Source organism: Salarias fasciatus, chromosome 8, assembly GCF_902148845.1.
Source record: "Salarias fasciatus chromosome 8, fSalaFa1.1, whole genome shotgun sequence".
Lineage (NCBI taxonomy): Eukaryota > Metazoa > Chordata > Actinopteri > Blenniiformes > Blenniidae > Salarias > Salarias fasciatus.
The window spans coordinates 7588953-7608157 of NC_043752.1; the positions used below are offsets into that span (position 1 = coordinate 7588953).

The 19205-nt window shown below is 48.6% G+C and overlaps 1 protein-coding gene across 3 annotated transcripts in view; it reads right to left on the reverse strand.

The window, feature by feature from the left end:
* The window catches only part of LOC115392876 (zinc transporter ZIP11), a 137525-nt gene continuing 118320 nt past the window's right edge, over positions 1 to 19205 (reverse strand). For 2 of the 3 annotated variants that reach the window (XM_030097534.1, XM_030097532.1), the window contains exons 8-10: positions 1236 to 1334; positions 1005 to 1163; positions 2 to 913 (exon numbers count right to left, since the gene is read on the reverse strand). In XM_030097534.1, coding sequence (XP_029953394.1) covers positions 835 to 913; positions 1005 to 1163; positions 1236 to 1334 — 337 coding nt within the window. In that variant the 3' untranslated portion in view covers positions 2 to 834. Of the gene's footprint in view, positions 914 to 1004; positions 1164 to 1235; positions 1335 to 19205 lie in introns of all 3 variants that reach the window. The other variant, XM_030097533.1, reaches the window with a different exon arrangement.

The following is a 19205-nucleotide window of genomic DNA, read 5'->3' on the forward strand; positions in this document are numbered from 1 at the left end:
CTTCGATCTGACTGAAATGGAGAGAACAGGTGAAATTTCAAAAAAACATTGGCTGGGCTGAATTGGCTTTTTTGATGCAGGAGTAATGTTTATTTCCTTTGAATTGCCAATTTTTCATACGCTGTCTTGTCTTCAGGTGAAAATAGATTGTTGAATTATATAAATTCCTCAAATGTTCTTCTGTTAATTTGACAGATTTTAACATCAACAGGAAACTTGAATGCAGAAACGTCTTCTTCTTAGTTTGTTATAGAAAACAAACAGTTCACAAACAACTAATGAGAGCACTGTTAAAATTATATGAATTCCAAAATCTGTAGCTTCAAAAAGTCAAGTTTTCATGTTTTGTACTGCATGAATCACATTGTGCTTCACTGTTTTCAAAAGGCAACATCAAGTTATTCATTTGGAGAACCAGTAAACATCAATCAGAGCATTAAACTTTAAGCATCACCACCTTGAGAAAACTGGAAAAAAGCAAACTGAAACACACTCATTCACCTTTTGAATGATGTTTTTGACAAAGACTTCAAGAAGAAACATTCACCAGTGTTGACATTTGAATTATTCCTTCAAGATATGATTTTAAATTAAAGAAAAGTGTCCACTGCTCTTCCACTGCACATATTAATTGTAATAAAGAGAGATGTTCAAGGACGACTGCATTTTCAACTTGTTTTAAAAAACACTTCTACATTTCCGGCCGTCAGCTTCAAGTGGCAACGATTCTGACTGAAGTGAAAAACTTCATTTGGTCCTTTTATAAAAAACGGAGGTCAGCATCATTGTGATGTGATCATGGCCACCGAGGGTTGGACGAACGTCACGGTGGAGTCAGCCGAGCCCTACGTCCAGAGACATCATCACCACGAAGCCCAGGATGGAGGTCCAGGAGGCCAGCTTCCCGTTTCCACTGGAGAGAAGGAGCAACAGAGCAGGAGGAAGACGTGAAGGAAACCTCTGATGCATTTTCACTTGAAACCATCCACTCGCTTCTCTCTCACCTGACTTGAGCTTCTGGAATAATGTCGTCCACCACCACGTAGACCATCGCCCCGGCAGCGAACGCCAAAGCGTAGGGCAGCAGAGGTTCTGCCAACACGACAGCGAGGGCGCCCAGCAGCCCGGCAGCAGGTTCAACCATGCCGCTCAGCTGCCCGTACCTGAGGGGGAAACACTGGCGGTCATGGCACAACCCTTCAACCTCTGCAAACAACAGGCGGGACGTCTTCTACCAGAAAGCTGTCCATGTCGACACTCCTGAACCCCGGAGCGGCAGGCTAACCGCCAAGCCTTCTGGGAAATTCTGGATTCCAATGCCGATGGCCAAATTTCTGTCGAAACACAAATAACATCAGTGATAATCAGTGAATGAACACTTGATGCTAAAAATATTGACACACACTTTTCTCCAGTCTCAGAGTTCTTGTTTTTACATTTAGAGGTCATTTGAAGAGAACCACAAAGAAATAAAACAAGGACACCGGGGCACCAGGACTATGAGAAAATGCATGTATTTTGTTTAAAGAAATATTTAAACATCTAATAAAAGCACATTCCTCTGAATCTCTCAAGATATTCCATGACAGAAGTGAAAACTTTGACTTTCTCGTGAGGAAAAACGGAAAACAAAGATCAAAAACATTTTGAACACTCATCTTCACAAAATAAAATAATGAAGAGATTATTTTTCAAACTGTGAATCGGTCAAATCCATGTCAAGCAAACTGAGAAAGGAGTTTCATTGAATTGCTGAAGAAGTCAGCAGTGTTTATTCAATTCATTCAGAATGGAACGTGAGATTCTGTGCTGAAGACTTTCTTTACCTTCAGCATTCCAAAGTGCTTTTTTTTTTTTTTACTGTTAAACACAACTTGAATTGTGACTTCCAGGAAAAGAAAAAAAACAAAACTTCCAGACATAAACAGTCTGTACAAATGGTTACGCTGTATGAAGAACACAAAGGTATGCCACTGGTCAGGGAAAACGATACTTCTGTGCTGCTTTAACCAGTTCTGGATCATACGGGACCTGGAGCAGCTCTCATGTTTGTTACAACAGATCGGGGACATTCCATTTGGGAACTACTGTCACTACTGCTCTACAGACTGCACCGAGCTATACGATACGACTGCTGACGACATCACACAACTGATCACCCAAATGCACCAATAATGCCCTGAATGTTGCATATTTGATTGATGGAACCAAACACCTCAATTGATCCTCATAACTCCAAAGATTGAACACATCTAATGTCCAGCTGAATTCTCCTTGAAGGAGTTGTCCAATAGCAAAGCTGAATTTGAAGACACAGTACAAATGCACAGTACATGCTGTGTGTTTTGTTGTTCTTGACAGATGTCTAATCTTTACTTGAAGGCTTAAATCTGAGAGTTATCGCCACAAAGCTGAGCAGAAGTTATTGTCTTTATGTACAACCAGACACTGTGCCCAAATTGCCGAATGACACTTCAATGCGTTGCATCAATCATTTAGTTTGGGTTTGACGTGGTTCCTTGAGACCGTTCAAGACCAACCAATAAGAAAAAAAGTTTGTCATCATGGAACTTCTGCCTCTCATTGCAGTGTGGAGATGCAGCCATGAGATGTCAGCACATGCAGTTTTCCTCCCTGTATTTTTCTGCTCCCTCTCATCCAACCATTCATATATTTCCACCTCTCCTCTGTTGCGGACATGTCAGATCTCACTCGGAAATCCAAATCAAAACTGATCCTCCTTCTCACTTCTGATAACTGCCGTCATCCATCTCTCAAATCTGTTGCTGGGACTCAGAATTTGAATATCTCAGCTCTGACCTCAACAGCTTCATTGAACCTCGTCCCCTTTCTAATCTGCACTTTTCTATATCTTTGAGCAACTGAAGTGAACTGCCTCATGTCATGTCCAGCAACAATCTCTCCAAACTGTTTCATTTTGTTGTCCTTCATCACAGCACAGACACAGCCCTCGTGAAATCAACGGCAACCTCTTGACTGTAGCCAAATCTGGATTTTTATCCATCCTCCTATCCTATTGATAGGCCTCCTGTAAAGTCACACCTTCCCATGGAAATAAAGTGCAATCCTCTTCAAACTTCAATAATACAATCCTCTTCTCTTTTTCCATTATCTGGGTAACAGTGCAATAAAACACCTGCAGTTAAAACACAATCTGCAACTTTACAAATAGAACAGCAGCCTTTTGAAAAGGTAAATAGGTTATATAAAATGAAATCAAGCTTTTTTATTTTGATTTCAGTGCATTTCTGTGCATTCTGCAAATGCAAAGTTAGGTAGCCGAAGTCAGTGCAAATGAATAAAATGCAGAACAATCCTTTTTCTATTTTCCCACTGATGGCAGCAACAGACACAAATGAAAAGGCCACAATTGCAAACGAGTAATAAAACAGCCTGCAATTAAAAGGCAGCTTGCTTGAAAAAGTAAAAGACGGTAGAAAAGCTTTCTGAAAATGTAAAGCATAAAGTTAAGATAAGGCATTTGATTTCTGCGTGTTATCCTCTTCTCTTTAGTTTTCTGCAAATAAGTAACTCAGTGAAGGGTGCAGCGCAGCAGCATCCTCTTCTCTTTTCCTCCTCCTCTCTCAGCAACAGACAGCACAACACCAGCGCAGCAATCCTCGGACCTGAGCAATTAAACACAATAACATGCCTGCGTGTTATTCAAAATACTGACAACAATCGGAAATCTCTTTATAAAATTAACTTTGACAACAAATACGTGCCTTTGACAGGATTGTGTTCTCACCCGTTTAATGTGACTTCTGTTTTCGGATATCACTGGACAGCTTCTCAACATCGGACATGTGAGATGAAACTTCAGTCTTCACTCAGGACTGCAGCTCTCCTCTGAGGCGGGGCGGTGTTTGCACCTGCCGTTTCTCTCACCGTCTTTGCGTAGAGAGGCGGTTTTCCTCCGTTATTATCTCTCGGGTTGCAACAAAGCTTCCAGCAGCAGTGGAGTTTGGAGATGCAATCCACTTCTTAAATCGATCTTTGCGCTCCTCTAATTTCTTCAGAAGCACGTTTTCTCTCGGCGAACTGGGTGGTCGGCTGCAAATGTAGCATGCCTTCCCTGAAAATGTCTTTCCAAAGGACTAATTTTGTTATTTGATAACTTCTCGTTACAAAGCAAACATGCAGGCAATCCTTCCGCATTGGCAATGAAAGCAAATGATTCAGTCCATTCTTCCTTGAATCCTCTGTTCTGATCCGCTATCTTTCTCTTTTTACCTTTGGGATCCATGGCCCATGACAGACCCGCCGGTTTGTTTACAGCAGCTACCTGCCTGGCACGGCGCCGCGCTGCAGTGTTGTTGAAATGTTGAAATTTAAAATTTATTATGCACGCCTTTACAGCATTGTGAAACGCTAAGAATGTTTGTCCTCCCACAGAAACCATATTAAAACAAAAAATATATCCCCCCATATTTTTCCATTTTCATACATTTTTGAAGAGGCTGCAGGGAGCCACTTGGGGGGGCGCTAAAGAGCCGCATGCGGCTCTGGAGCCGCGGGTTGCCGACCCCTGTACTAGAGTATCCAACTCCCCCGCGGACTGGTTAAGGTCATGCTTCTCTGGTCACACCACACAATTGTTTATATCTCAGCCATCTCCCCTCTCCTCCGGTGTTCCGCAGGGCTCTGTGCTCAGTTCCATCCTATCCATCGCCAATATGCCCCCAAATCCCCCGTCCTGCCCCCCACCTGGACATATTTTCTTTCAATAAAACATACAGAAAACATCCTGTAATTTTTGAGGGAAGGGGGAATCTCAATATGAAAAGGCCTCATTGGAAAGTAGAAAGAACATTCATCTGTTCTTCGTAGATTGGTTCATGAACAAAACGATCAAGACTTCATTGTACAGCAAGTCGGCAGCAGAGGAAAGAAAAGTCTGCATCTGGTTAAAGACCACTGAGAGAACTTTTACATTAAGAGTGAAAAAAAAAAATACATGCACAGTAAGCACAGTAGTTACAACAGATTTGAGAAAGTCCTGTTTGGACTTTCAAAGCTCTCACCTTTTGATGCCTTTCTTCTAATCTCTTGGCTATGTCAACAGATCTCTTCATTGGTGCAATGTGAACTTTAATCCACACTGTTCAAACTTTCCACTAATAAATAAACAAAATTTACTGGGTTGTCTCAGACAGAAGAAATTAACCAGAACTACTCATCTTTCGAGGCGGTTGAGGTAAGCAGTTATCTGTTTTCAGTCTCATTTGATAGTTTTGATCAGTTAATATACTTTTAATTGATGTTGTCATTACAATTATATGTATTTATTGATGTTCAATTAAAAAAAAAATCAGCCAAGAACAAGTGAAGATCTTTACACTGGGAGTCACCAAGAGTTAATTTAACCTTTTCCAGTTCTTGCTCAATAACCAAGTCATTCATGTTGAAGATTTATTCTTGTGGTTTTGTGTGAAAACAGTTTCTTGACTCAATCCAGCTACCTTGACATTGACAGGTTGTTTGTCAAAAAGGAGTTCCAAGATACTTCTGATAACAGATCAGAGATAACGGATAACAGAGCGACACCAGTAGCTTGTGTTACATGATACATTGCTGGTTCTTAATCTGTACAGGGAATTTAAGTTCTTTCTGTGCAACAAGTTAAAAGAAGGTCTTTGGTCTTATTTGATCAGCAGCACAAAGAATTTGTTTAAAGATACGGTTCTTTGGTTCCAGTTTCTTCTACGACGACAAGAAGAAAAAGAAGAGATCAACATGGGGCAAGACTCGTCATCTCAAAGGCCGCCAGTCGACTACACCGGATATGTCAACACACTGTTGTCTCCAGACAACTGGGAGGGTTTTGGAATTGACAGGTTGGCAAGTTGGCATAAAAAAAATTCAGAAAAAAACATTTTACAATGTCAGGTTTAACAAAATATTTAGTTAATTATTTTGACACATTTTGACCACAATTTGCACAAAGACATGTCAAAGCTGCATAATTAATGTTCATATGAAAGTCACTATGATAAATATCTCACAAACTGACATCTCCTCTCAGTTCCCTGCAGAGATTCTCTGGACTCAACTCGACTGCAGAGCTAAATGCTTACAGAGACCAGGTCTTGTTTAAAGTGGAATTGACAGATATTGGAAGTGCTGTGGAAAAACTGGGTCAAGAATTGAGCGGCTATACACCGGTGCCGTATGCCGTGGGACTGGGGGCTCTCGCCATTTCCATTATCTTGGAGATAGTTGGAAAGTCCATGAATAAACCGACCCTGGGAACAGCTGAGATGATAGAGAGGGTGTTTGCTCAGGAGAAAGCCAGAGAGGTGAGAACTTTCAAGTCTTCGCAGTCATAAACCCATATTTTGAGCTTGTTACACAACATAGTGTTATAATTGACCAGCAGTTCAGTTGGAAAGGTTAAAACTTTCCCTAAATAAACAGAATGAGCTGATTGATTAATTTGTGGTTAATTATTAATGTGGGATTTCTTCATTGCCCCAATATCATGTCAGCATGAACAAAGCTGAGACCCAGTTCAAAGTTCAGCCCCTAAAAGTTAAATAACCACCAGTGAATAGCAAAATAAGCACATTTCGGGAACAAACAATAACTTCGAGTAAATGTTGTACTTTGTTGATCATGCAGCAAGCAAATGTTCGAATTGAGAATGAAACCTGATTAAAATCATAAATACACTACAATTCCTCATCATCTCGAGTCAAGTTTGAAATACTACTGAGTGAGCAGCTGCTCCTCCACAGCTCTCAATCAGTCATAAAATATAGTTTGATGTTTGACAACTCTTATTCACATTTACACAAAAATGTTTTGAAGATGTGCCATTTCCAAGAAATCCACTGACACAGAAATGGCAGAGACCCTAACAATGTAGTTAACATTTCAGGCCACTAGTAGGAACTGTTGGTTGTTCCTGTAGTGAATCCACACACAAATGCACAGAGAATAATACACCATAAACATTAACAAATTGATTTTGTATGGGTTACCTGACAAAACTAAGTCCCAGGAGAATATGGACGGGATGTCGTGACACTCTGGAGGCTGCTATTGTTATTGTCAATCTACTCCTGAATTAGAAGAACTATTTAATACCGCTGAGGGGTGCATTTACAGTGGCAGTGGTTTTAAAAAGTTGTGTTTTCATCCATTTTCATGGAGTTGGAGGGTTTTCAAAAAGTTGCACTTTCAGTGGCTCCGAAGACACCAAAATGGAGTAAAAGTTTTAAATATTCACTTGTTGGGGTTTACGATTGGTAATTGGGAATAAATTACTAAAGTATGGATTACTGAGAGTAATGGATTACTTTAGGTAATTTAGTTACTTATTAATTTGGGTAAATTTTGATTTACCAATTAATAATTGCAGGTCATTAACAGTGGATCACCAATAACAATCAATTATGGCATAATAAACTGTTTAAAGTGAAGCACCAAGTAATTTAACCCAACATCAATTATTATTAATCAGAATAAATGGTTATTTATTCGTTAATAATGTTAAATAATCAGCTATTTGGGAATGGAGTAGACCACAGAGTGATTGAACCATTAACTTATTGATTAACAAGGTGTTATTAATTAATCAATAATGCCACACATTACCAATTACTGGAAATGGGTAAATTACAGAAAATGAGCTGAATGAAGTTGTGAATTATGCATTAAATAAACCTGTGGGTTATTTAATTGATAATTCCGGGGCACCACCTCGTCAGAGGAACATTCATTACCAATTTTCAGTCTCAAAGATGGAAAAATAATTTAAACTGGAGGTTAATCTTTGGATAAACAACCGTTAAATTATCAGAGAAGGTGTGAGATCGAGCATAGACTGTCCAACCATGGGCATTTGTCACAAGACATCCAAAAAGAAGCATGAATCGTTCAGTTCAGTTAATGAGCGTTTATTAACAATGTCTATTACTAATTAACACATGATCAACAAAACAAAACATTCAAACTTGCAAGTCGTGTGTGTGTGTGTGTGTGTGTGTGTGTGTGTGTGTGTGTGTGTGTGTGTGTGTGTGAGCGTCCGGAGACGCACAGGAAGGGGCGTTAACCCGTTCGGAGCGTGGCCCGATGGGGTCGGCTGTGTGGTCCTTCTTCCTGGAGGAAGAGGAGGTGTGTGTGATTGTGGGCGTGAGCGTGGGTGTGTGTGTGTGTGTGGCGGAGCGGCCACCCGAAGCGACAGGGGTCGATCCTGAGTCACTCACGAAGTAGGCGTGACTCGGGTCACGTTCGGGTGTTCGTGAGTGTGTGGGTCGCTGAGGAGTCAGCACGTGGGTGTCCGCATGCGAGGTAGAGAGAGAGAGAGAGAGAGAATGAGGGAACGCCCGACGGGCAGCGCATCTGTGGACCCCGCGATCCACGCTTGCGTAGACGAGAGAGAGGGGGAGAGAGGATGAGAGAGCGGGGGAGTCTCTCTGGGTCCCGGGTCTGGGCTCCGCGAACTGAGTGAGGGCGGAGCGACGGTCCCTGTCCGGCTACCACGGGAGGGGTAGCGGGGAGGGGCGGAGTGAGAGAGTGAGACAGAGAGCGAGCGAGCGGCGAGCGGCGCGCGTGCGTGCTCTCGACTCGAGGTCTACCGCGCTGTTCAATTCCCTACTCTCGGGTTAGTAAAGAGGAAAGGCGGAGGAAGATGAGCCTGTCTTCCTACCTCACACGCACAGATGCAGGGCTAGCCAGCATCTTGCGGGTTGTGGGGAGGAAGCGCGTGCTCGTGAACGTGCGCACAGGGGCGCACGAGGAGAGAGTGAGACGGAGCAAGGTGAAGGAAGGAAACAACGGAAACAGCAATGCATATATCATGAACGGCTTCAGTCCTGGTTCACAATAAAAACACACAAGCATTGAATCATCACCACTATCTAAGCTGCCTAAAGCCTGCCCAGGTCTCAAACCTTGTGTGATGGGGCTTTAACGAGCGGCTCTCCGCCGCTGTGGGTCCTGTGGCTGATGAGGTGTTCGGTGGGGAGATCAAAGCCGTCGCTCTGATCTCGATCGGGTTCTGTTGCGTCCAACAGAACCTCAGGCTCTTGGAGAGATCCACGTGGAGGAAGAGGTCCCGGTTCCTCTGTCCGGGTCCTCAGTTGGGTTTTGCAGGGGGAGGAGAACGGAGGAGCTCTGAGCCGTGGTCCAGCTGGTGTCTTCGGTCTGCTCCGGGGGAGTCCCTGCCGTTCTGCTCCAGGGGAGTCCCTGCCGTTCTGCTCCGCTGGGAAAAGGGGGTTCACCGGTGAAGAGAAACTGGTCCCAAAAGTCCCGGCCAGCGGGTCCGTTAGGTACCGGGTATAATCCGTTGGAGAGACGGCTGTGCGTCCTTCCTGGATAAAATTCTTTTAGAACTCTGAAGATGGAGGGCGGGATCTCAACTTTTGAGTGGCGGTCGCTCAGCCAATCAGAAGGCGATCCGAGTCCTCCCTCCTCTGCTCTGGGGAGGAGCCTCCCGAGCGCCCTCGTGAGGTTGGCAGTGGTATTGCACCCTTATCTGGCTTCTTTGTTCTGTGAGGACAGATAAGCGGCCATTACATGAGGGTTTCTTTGTTCTGAGCACATGGTGGAGGACATGGGCAGCCATCTCAGGTTCTGGGGAACAAGATGGCTGTGGCCTCCTGCTGAGAGGAAGAAGTTTCTCTCTTTGTTCTAGAGAGCTTCAAAGTCTGCTGCGTCTCCACCACAGTGGGGGTCATGTCTCCTTCATGACGGGGGACAGTATTCGCAGACAACATGACTCCGGGTCATGCCTTAGCTGGGTCTGTCCATCAGTGCGTCCCCAACATCCCCCCTTTGGTCCGAAGAGTGGGATTCAGTTCACAGTCTTTGGAGCAACGTACGGGACGAATAATCCACAGATCCTGTGAAGCATAATGTCCATAAACAGTCCAGAGTTCAAACAGTTCAAGGTTGAGAGGTGAGCACCTGGGCGGTAAGGCAGAGGGGAACCTGGGCAGGGCTCTCGGTTCTTGTTCTAACTGGCTACATACACATACTCGCTTCATTTCAGACAATTGGATCACATGTTCAAAATGGAGGAGTGAAGGTGTAGAGCAAAGAAAAGAGCAAGAAAGGAAGCTGGTTGTTAGACCAAGGTTAGTAGGTTATTTCCGCCCCCCGGGGGGAGTAGGAATAACCCGTGGTTGGTATGCGCATTGCCTTACGACGCACGGTGGTATCAGAATCAGGGCTACAGTCTGGTCTGTAAATTTGGATGGTATACGCGGTGCGGGAACCACGGCCGTGATGGTGAGTGAGTGTTGGTGGTGTGTTTGGAAGTGTATGTGTGTGTCACCCTCCCAAATCCAACATTCAGTACGGACTTAGACATTACACTTTCTGCTTTATGCTAATTAGGTTTTGTGTAAAACCCAACTCTTGGCTCTGTTGGCTAACAGAGGATGGAATGGCACTGCCAAGACTCTGTCAGAGGCACCTGTGAACGTTGTATAACCGTGGCGGTGTTAGTTCTGGAAATCTGCTCACTCGGGGTTAGTATGCGAAGTATGGTGGTGTTTCACCTATACTGAGGCTGCTGACGGGGGAAGCTTCTGATTTCTGACTACTCACGCAGGTTGTTCTTAACGGTACTTCACAGTCTTTCAGGCATGCAGGGTGTTATTGAAGCAAAGTGTAAGTTTACAGCGACTATGGACCCTGAACGGTTACTCGAACCTCATCATTAGTCACTAGGTCAGGTGGATGACGTGGGCAGGACTCGGGCATGCATGATGTTAGTTGAACATGGCAGTCTACTGGACCCTGCTAGTGACCTCATTACTCTACCCGGGTTAGAGGTCCTCCCCCCTCGCCAGGCGGGGAGCTGACCTCCGGTACCTGAGGAGTGAATGGTTTGACGAGTTTGATCTGGTTTGTGTGGACCCATTTGTATCCTGGGGCTGTCTGGGCTTCAGGATTCTGATCCAGTCAGCCGCTGGCGACAGTTTCCCCATGGTCTCAAATGGTCCTGACCACCCGAGGTGGAACATTCTGGAGGTTCCTGCTTGCTGGGCCTGTCTGACGTAAAACACTTGGCTGGCCACCTGGTGCTCTCTGCGGGGTGCCGCGCGATCCAAGTCGGCCTTCGCCCCTGGAACGCTGGCCTCCAAGTCTCCTTGGGCCCATGAGAAGGTGGTTCGGGTGTGTTTACGCAGGTTGGCTGCGTTTTGATGTGCAATGTGGGCGGTGGCCACACTGACACCTTCAGGGTGGTGCAGGATGTGCAAGGGAGATGTCATTTCTGTGTCAGTCATCAGTTTGAGGGGAGTGACTCCGGTGGAGTGGTGCGGTGTAGACCGGTTGGTCATCAGCACCAGGGGGAGTTTCACGTCCTGGTCTTTACCACTTCTACCAGCATGCTCTCTGGGTCTGCTGGTAATGGTTGGGTTGGTTCTTTCAACCTGACGAGATGACTGAGTGTGGTATGACAGGTGGAAGCTTACTTCCACCCCCCAGATGTCGTATCGGGGTGTCATGACCTGTGACACGGAATGTGTGCCTCTGTCTGTGTTCCCAGACGGAGGGAGGCCCCAGCATCTGAACCGGTGGTTCAGGAACAGGGCCGCGGTTGTGATGGTTGCGTCACTGGGCGCTGGAAGGCCTTCAACCCGCTTGGTGGAGGAGCAAGTGACGGTGAGGAGGTAGTTTTTACCTCTGGAGGATCTGGGGCCGGGCCCGATCCAGTCAACTTGCGGATGAGACCACCGGAAGATAACCCCCCTCCTTAGGAGTGGAGCTCGGTTCAGTGGTCGCGAGGGTTGAAATTGACATCGGATGAGGCGGCTTTGGGCGTAAAGCTCGGTGTTGTGGGCCATTGTGGGCCGGTATGCCACCTGCTGGGGAGTTCGGAGGGTTGCGCGGGAGCCATGGCGGCCGCCCACCGGGGAGTCATGCGCGTGAGCTAACATGGCACCTCGGTGGTCGGTTGGGACCGCCCCCCGGGCGGGTCCCTGGCCGTTGGTGTGAACTAACGGGCCCCCCTCCCGTGTCAGGTGTGACAGATCACGGGTGAAGGTCTGTAGTTGAGTTGGCCCGTCCGGCGGGACGCGTGGGACTCCATCCGTAGATGTGTTCTCCACACGCTGTCGGAGGATTCCGAGCACGGGGTACTGCTCCTGCGTCGTGATTAGGTCGTCGATACCCGGGTTCCGTCTCAGGTGGAGGGTCTGCGCGTTGGCGCCCCCTGGTGTCTCCCTGGCCTGACGGTGGGTGACGGCGTGGACCACACACGACTGCGGAGCAGGGAGCCGCTCATGCTGGAATTCCCAGCTTGGCTAGGTGTTCTGCCTCATCATCTCCAGCTTTGTCCGGACCTGTGACATGGGAATGACCTTTGACCCTCTCAGGGTCCACTACCATTCCTTTGTCGGTCACAAGCTGGTTGCATGTTGAAAACAGTTTTGACTGTTTGACGTCTTTGTTCCAGGCATTTCTCATGCCGTTCGCCGTCCCGGTGGGGAGGTGCGAGGTGGAACTATGGTGGGCATAGTTCACGGTGGAACAAAACACCAGTTGTTTGGTGGACAGTTTCGCTGCCTGCTACAGTGCTGTGAGCACCGCTGGCGTTTCAGCGTACTGACTGGTCTTAAGGCTCAGCTGGAAATGACTTGGCAGGTCACCGTTTTGACCAATCCAAACAATACCCACACCGGCCCTAAGCTGGCTGTCATGGTGGAATGAGCAGCCGTTGACATAGACTCGGGGAAGACCCTGACAGACGTCCTCATCATGGTGATGATGAGGGGAAGAGAGGGTCTGAGTCATGACAAGGAGAGGTTTGATGTTAGACTGTTCTGTACAGTCACAATGCTGACGCTCAACCAGGCTTCGGCCTGCGGCCATTTTCTGGTTGTGAGCGTACGCGACCTCGGTGTCATAGCCTTGAAGTGCCATCATTCCTGAGGCAATATGGCTGTTCGGAGAGCGAGCCAGGAGCTGGCTCAAGACACATTCGGTTTCGGCTGAATGGTCCTCAGAGGAGCGGCTCCTCATGAGGATGTCACCCACATAGATGAGGCTGCTGCCGGCAGCGGCGGCACTCAGGGCTTTGTGGGGAAAGATGGTGAACTCCGATGGTGGGTTCAAGTAGCCGAATGGGCACCGGTTCCAGGTGTGCTGGCGGTTGCCAAAGGAAAAGCCGAGTCTGTACTGGTCAGCGGGGTCCACCGCCATGGTGAGCCGCCATTTACCCTTGGGTTTTAGCGCTGGCCAGATTGGTGAGTTGTGGGTTGAGCTGCACTCTTTGTTGAGGTTCTCCTCCGGCGATCGGTCAAGGATCCTCTGCGCTGACTCGTAGGCAGCCGACCGAACTCTGAACTGCCGTGCAAAGGACGGTGGCGGACCAGTGTCAGTGGGAACAGGCACCGGGAGGAGGTCAGTGACCCCACCGTTATGCGAGTCCCGGGCGAGGGTCGCTTGAAGATCGCGGAAAACACCTCTGAGTGCGTTTCTCCAGTTCCGAGCTGCGAGAACATCCACTTCTGCAAGCCGTCGCTCGATCGCTGGCTGGGAACCGGAGCAAGGCTTTCCGAGCGCATGCTCAACCGGTTCACCGGGTGTACTTGTGTCTCCTGGCTGGAATGCCAGGGTGTACACGATCATGTCACCTGTCGTACCCGGGGTTGCATCACAAACTGCCTCCTGCTCGACGGCGTTATGGCGGCTAACTGTGATCACCCTGGTCGGTACTGTAAAAGAAGCGTCACTGAGCACGCCGTCCCTGTTTAAGGACGGGGATTGGTCGCCGATGGCTGGGACTAGTGGCTCAAAATGGTGGAATGAACTGTCGGTTGGCACCCTCGGTGGTTGCCGTGCAGTCACTTGAATCACAATCTGTGTTGGATTCTGGACTAGCAGGTAGGCTGAACGACGGTTCAGCTCAAGAAGAGGTGTGCCACAGATCATTAGATGAAGGTGACTAAAGCGGGGCAATGATTGGAGAAGGGCCTGTGGATCAGGCATTTTCTGCCCCTGAAGGAGTGTCAGGTGAATGGGGACCCCTGCTGGTCGTGCCGGGGCTGTGACTTCTGTGTCGCGGGCCACATGACGCGCCTGCGGGCTGGTTTGGCCAGATGCCAGCTCTTCTGGCTCCGCCGTCAGCTGCTGCGGGTCAGTGCTCGGTGGCGACCACAGATCTTGGTTCACAGCATGCAGTTGGTTCCCAAGCCTGAGAAGGAGGTCCACCCTGGTGAGACCAGGGGGACGTAGACCATAATTTATGCTCATACAGTGCATGGCTTCTTTCTGTCCGGCGCGCACGGACAGAACGCATACGCCGATGGCCTTAATGGAGGTCTGGGTGGAGCCTGCTGAGAGTCGGTGCTGACTGGGTTGCACCTGCTTGGGAGGCGCATCGTGCGGGCACGAGAGTTTCAGCAGGTCCACGTCGATGGCGGATTTCTTGGACCAGAGGTCCAAGAGTGTCTCGGGAACCGAGGTTCCACTTAAATGTACTCCTACCACGGCGTGGAGGCTGTACAAAGGAGAGCTCACACGTTTTAGTGAGCATAAGAGAGACGGGTGATCCTGAAAGCGGTTTTGGATCTCAGCATGTGGTTGCTGGTGACCGAAAGGAGGTGTAGTCAGCGGTCTCTGCAAGCTGGATTCTGGGAGCGGCATGAGCATCGGTGCCGGACCTCGGGACTCAGTGACAGCGACTCTGCTGTTGGAAGCGGCCTGGTCCATTTCTGGACCAGATGGAATCGGATCGCTGATTTGGGCTCGCGGGTGCCCAAGATGGTGATCGATCAGCGGCGCTGGTCGGTCGAGGAGGTCGTGGCCGATGACTCGTGGTTCTGTGTTCAGTGTGGTGACGTTGGTGGGATGCACCAATGATGTCTCTTGGAACGTGATGTTCACCCAGACCGATGGTGTTGTGGGTGAAGAATCCTGAGTGTAGCTGGTGATGCTAACACTGCAGGCTGCCGCATGAGATGGTTTACCAAGAGAGAGCAGGGTTCTCCAGGCCACTGCGAAAGTCACTGAACACATGGAAGTTGTTTCAGACCCAGAATGAAGCAGGGCAAGAGTGATGACACACACCTCTACCACTGCGGTGGTGTAAATGCGCTTGAGATGATCTTTGCGCTCAAAACAGCTCAGGAAAGTCAGGAACGGTAAGTCTGAGGGCTGGAGATTGGTGGTCTCGGCCCCCCTCTTTGACTTACCGAACTCCCTTCCCCAACCCACAGGGGGAGCCCTGTGAGCGGCGGGGAGGGAGTCTCGGCCTAGTCAGGCGAGGAGGGGCTGGTGGTCCTGCACCCCCTTCCGGGAGGTCAGGTCCAGGCCCTGTATGGCTGCCTGAGTGCAGGTTTCCACTCGTTGTAGCTCTGTTCTCAGGTCGTCCCCTCGGGGGAGCCCTTGGTTCTTTTCAGACTCACCTCTCCATATGTGGTTTGGGTCTGACCCCCCTTTGTGTTGAGGGTTCTGTAGACCCGGTTTCATACCTATGTGACCTGGTTGTTCACCCTGCTGTCGAGGCAGTGGGCGTGTATTAGACCCTCCTATGCCAACCGCTTTAGAGGGAGGGAACTCATGACCTTCAGATCGCTGGTTTGTGCTGCCTGTCACCTGGATTCCATGGACTCTGGTGCCACCTACAGGCGTCGTGCCTGTATGGTTTTGACGCTGCTCCCACACCAACTGCGCACGTCTGCGGAGTTCTGTCATGGTGCGTCCGGCGGTCCTGGAAAACAGAGCGACATTGAACCTCACACGGCCGTGTGGGTTATTAACAAACATGGACCAGGGTGCATGATCATCCTCCAGCTCTGGTTCTGTGCGGCTATCTCTCAGGCGTCTGTAATCCTCCCCTGGAGGTTCAGACTTCTCATGGGAGATCACGCGGTGACCAGGCATCGCGGAGGTGGGGTCATGATACACTTCACTGAGCGCCTGATGGAAGTCAGGGTGTCGGTCTCTGATGGAGGGTGGAAGTGATTCCATGCACACATGGATGCTTCTGGACTTTTTCTTCCAGAAAAGCTTCAGCTTTTCATGAGTGGAAGGGGAGGGAGAGTCCAGGAGGAACCGCTCGACCTCTCGGAGGTAGTCCTCTATACTAACCTCTGAGCTGCTGGGGTCAAGGCGTTCAATGTCTCTCACCAGGGATCCTGACTGGCGGGTGCTCGGACCACGCCCCCTGGGAGAGTTGAAGCTGTCAGAGTCTGCTGGGTCTAACTCTGACCGATCTCGGTGTGGATACAACAGACGGTCTCTAGGCCGGTGGAAGTGGAGGCTACTGGGGTGGATGGACTCCACAGTAGCTGGGGGTCCAAAGCTGCTGGCACTGCGGGGGGCCTGCAGTGAAGGAGTGGCGGGAACGCCAAGATGCACGCCGAAGTGGCGGGACCCAGATGGAAGGGGACCGGCTGGAGGTGGAAGCTGAGAGACCTCAGTGTAAGAAGCGGGGGAGGAAGCATGATGGTGATGTGGAGCAGAATCACTTACCTCATGGTAATATGCGGTCTGCATCCATGCTATGACACTCGGCTGGCAGACGATGTCGAGCCTCCCTGATCGGGTTGCTTCAAGATGACCCCGGTTGGGGTCGGGCTGTCCATCTGACTGGACAGGTTGAGGATCACATCGCAGGTCTGCTCCTCCCTCCCGAGGAGCGCTGAGCTGTGGCTGGACCGGGTCCCCGGTCCTGTCAGCGGATGGGAGGTCGATGACCTCGGCTGATGTTTCTGAAAAACCTGCGGTATATTTCTCCTCTGGTGGTGGAGGAGTGATGTGTGACTCTGGGAGCTCCACAAGGTGGTTCTGGCCCGGCCGGGCGAGGTCCTGTGGGTCCGTGACGTCACAGGTCAGCTGATCGTTTTGATGTTGCAGCTGAAACAGATGCACTTGGGCTTTCTGAGCTTGGAGCTCGGCTTTACGCTGGCAGAGTAGCGTAAGTTCGTTTAAAGTGCTTGTAATGACGCTCGGCTGGATGCCGTCCGGCTGGGTGAGCTTCTCACCTAGTCTCCGGATCTCAGCGTCGCACTCTTCAATGCTGAAGTCATTGAAGCGTCTTCTCTCTGGCACGGAGAGGCATGAGAGCACCGCCGCTGCTGTGCCATGCAGGGCTGGCTCTGGAGGCATCTGTAGTGCCTCTGCTGCTCCTGATGTCTGAATGCTCTGATTATCCATGATAATAGAGGCTTACACTCAATATCAGATGAGCTTGCTTGTGAACACGTGTTAAAGTGCACAGGTGAGCCGTACCTGTGACTTACAAACCTATGAGGTTATGTTAATTGCTCAATTGCAGCCTAATCAGGTTAGTAAGACGAGTCTAATAAAACCTGGTGAGCAATAACTTGACTGTTGCTTTCCAAGAAGAGTTAAAAATGCATGCGATGCAAATTTAACAAGAAAAACCACTCTCTATACCACTTCACAACCACAACTGACTTTGTTCGGCAATGCTGTAACACGTTCTCTGAAAAACCAAATTCTGCCAGAATAAAGTTAACAGCAACGAAAAACAACAAAGGAACAATTCAGGTTTTGGAGTTTTGTGACAAAGTCTGGTTTAAAACAGCCTCACACGGGCCGCACCAATATGTTGGGGTTTACGATTGGTAATTGGGAATAAATTACTAAAGTATGGATTACTGAGAGTAATGGATTACTTTAGGTAATTTAGTTACTTATTAATTTGGGTAAATTTTGATTTACCAATTAATAATTGCAGGTCATTAACAGTGGATCACCAATAACAATCAATTATGGCATAATAAACTGTTTAAAGTGAAGCACCAAGTAATTTAACCCAACATCAATTATTATTAATCAGAATAAATGGTTATTTATTCGTTAATAATGTTAAATAATCAGCTATTTGGGAATGGAGTAGACCACAGAGTGATTGAACCATTAACTTATTGATTAACAAGGTGTTATTAATTAATCAATAATGCCACACATTACCAATTACTGGAAATGGGTAAATTACAGAAAATGAGCTGAATGAAGTTGTGAATTATGCATTAAATAAACCTGTGGGTTATTTAATTGATAATTCCGGGGCACCACCTCGTCAGAGGAACATTCATTACCAATTTTCAGTCTCAAAGATGGAAAAATAATTTAAACTGGAGGTTAATCTTTGGATAAACAACCGTTAAATTATCAGAGAAGGTGTGAGATCGAGCATAGACTGTCCAACCATGGGCATTTGTCACAAGACATCCAAAAAGAAGCATGAATCGTTCAGTTCAGTTAATGAGCGTTTATTAACAATGTCTATTACTAATTAACACATGATCAACAAAACAAAACATTCAAACTTGCAAGTCGTGTGTGTGTGTGTGTGTGTGTGTGTGTGTGTGTGTGTGTGTGTGTGTGTGTGTGAGCGTCCGGAGACGCACAGGAAGGGGCGTTAACCCGTTCGGAGCGTGGCCCGATGGGGTCGGCTGTGTGGTCCTTCTTCCTGGAGGAAGAGGAGGTGTGTGTGATTGTGGGCGTGAGCGTGGGTGTGTGTGTGTGTGTGGCGGAGCGGCCACCCGAAGCGACAGGGGTCGATCCTGAGTCACTCACGAAGTAGGCGTGACTCGGGTCACGTTCGGGTGTTCGTGAGTGTGTGGGTCGCTGAGGAGTCAGCACGTGGGTGTCCGCATGCGAGGTAGAGAGAGAGAGAGAGAGAGAATGAGGGAACGCCCGACGGGCAGCGCATCTGTGGACCCCGCGATCCACGCTTGCGTAGACGAGAGAGAGGGGGAGAGAGGATGAGAGAGCGGGGGAGTCTCTCTGGGTCCCGGGTCTGGGCTCCGCGAACTGAGTGAGGGCGGAGCGACGGTCCCTGTCCGGCTACCACGGGAGGGGTAGCGGGGAGGGGCGGAGTGAGAGAGTGAGACAGAGAGCGAGCGAGCGGCGAGCGGCGCGCGTGCGTGCTCTCGACTCGAGGTCTACCGCGCTGTTCAATTCCCTACTCTCGGGTTAGTAAAGAGGAAAGGCGGAGGAAGATGAGCCTGTCTTCCTACCTCACACGCACAGATGCAGGGCTAGCCAGCATCTTGCGGGTTGTGGGGAGGAAGCGCGTGCTCGTGAACGTGCGCACAGGGGCGCACGAGGAGAGAGTGAGACGGAGCAAGGTGAAGGAAGGAAACAACGGAAACAGCAATGCATATATCATGAACGGCTTCAGTCCTGGTTCACAATAAAAACACACAAGCATTGAATCATCACCACTATCTAAGCTGCCTAAAGCCTGC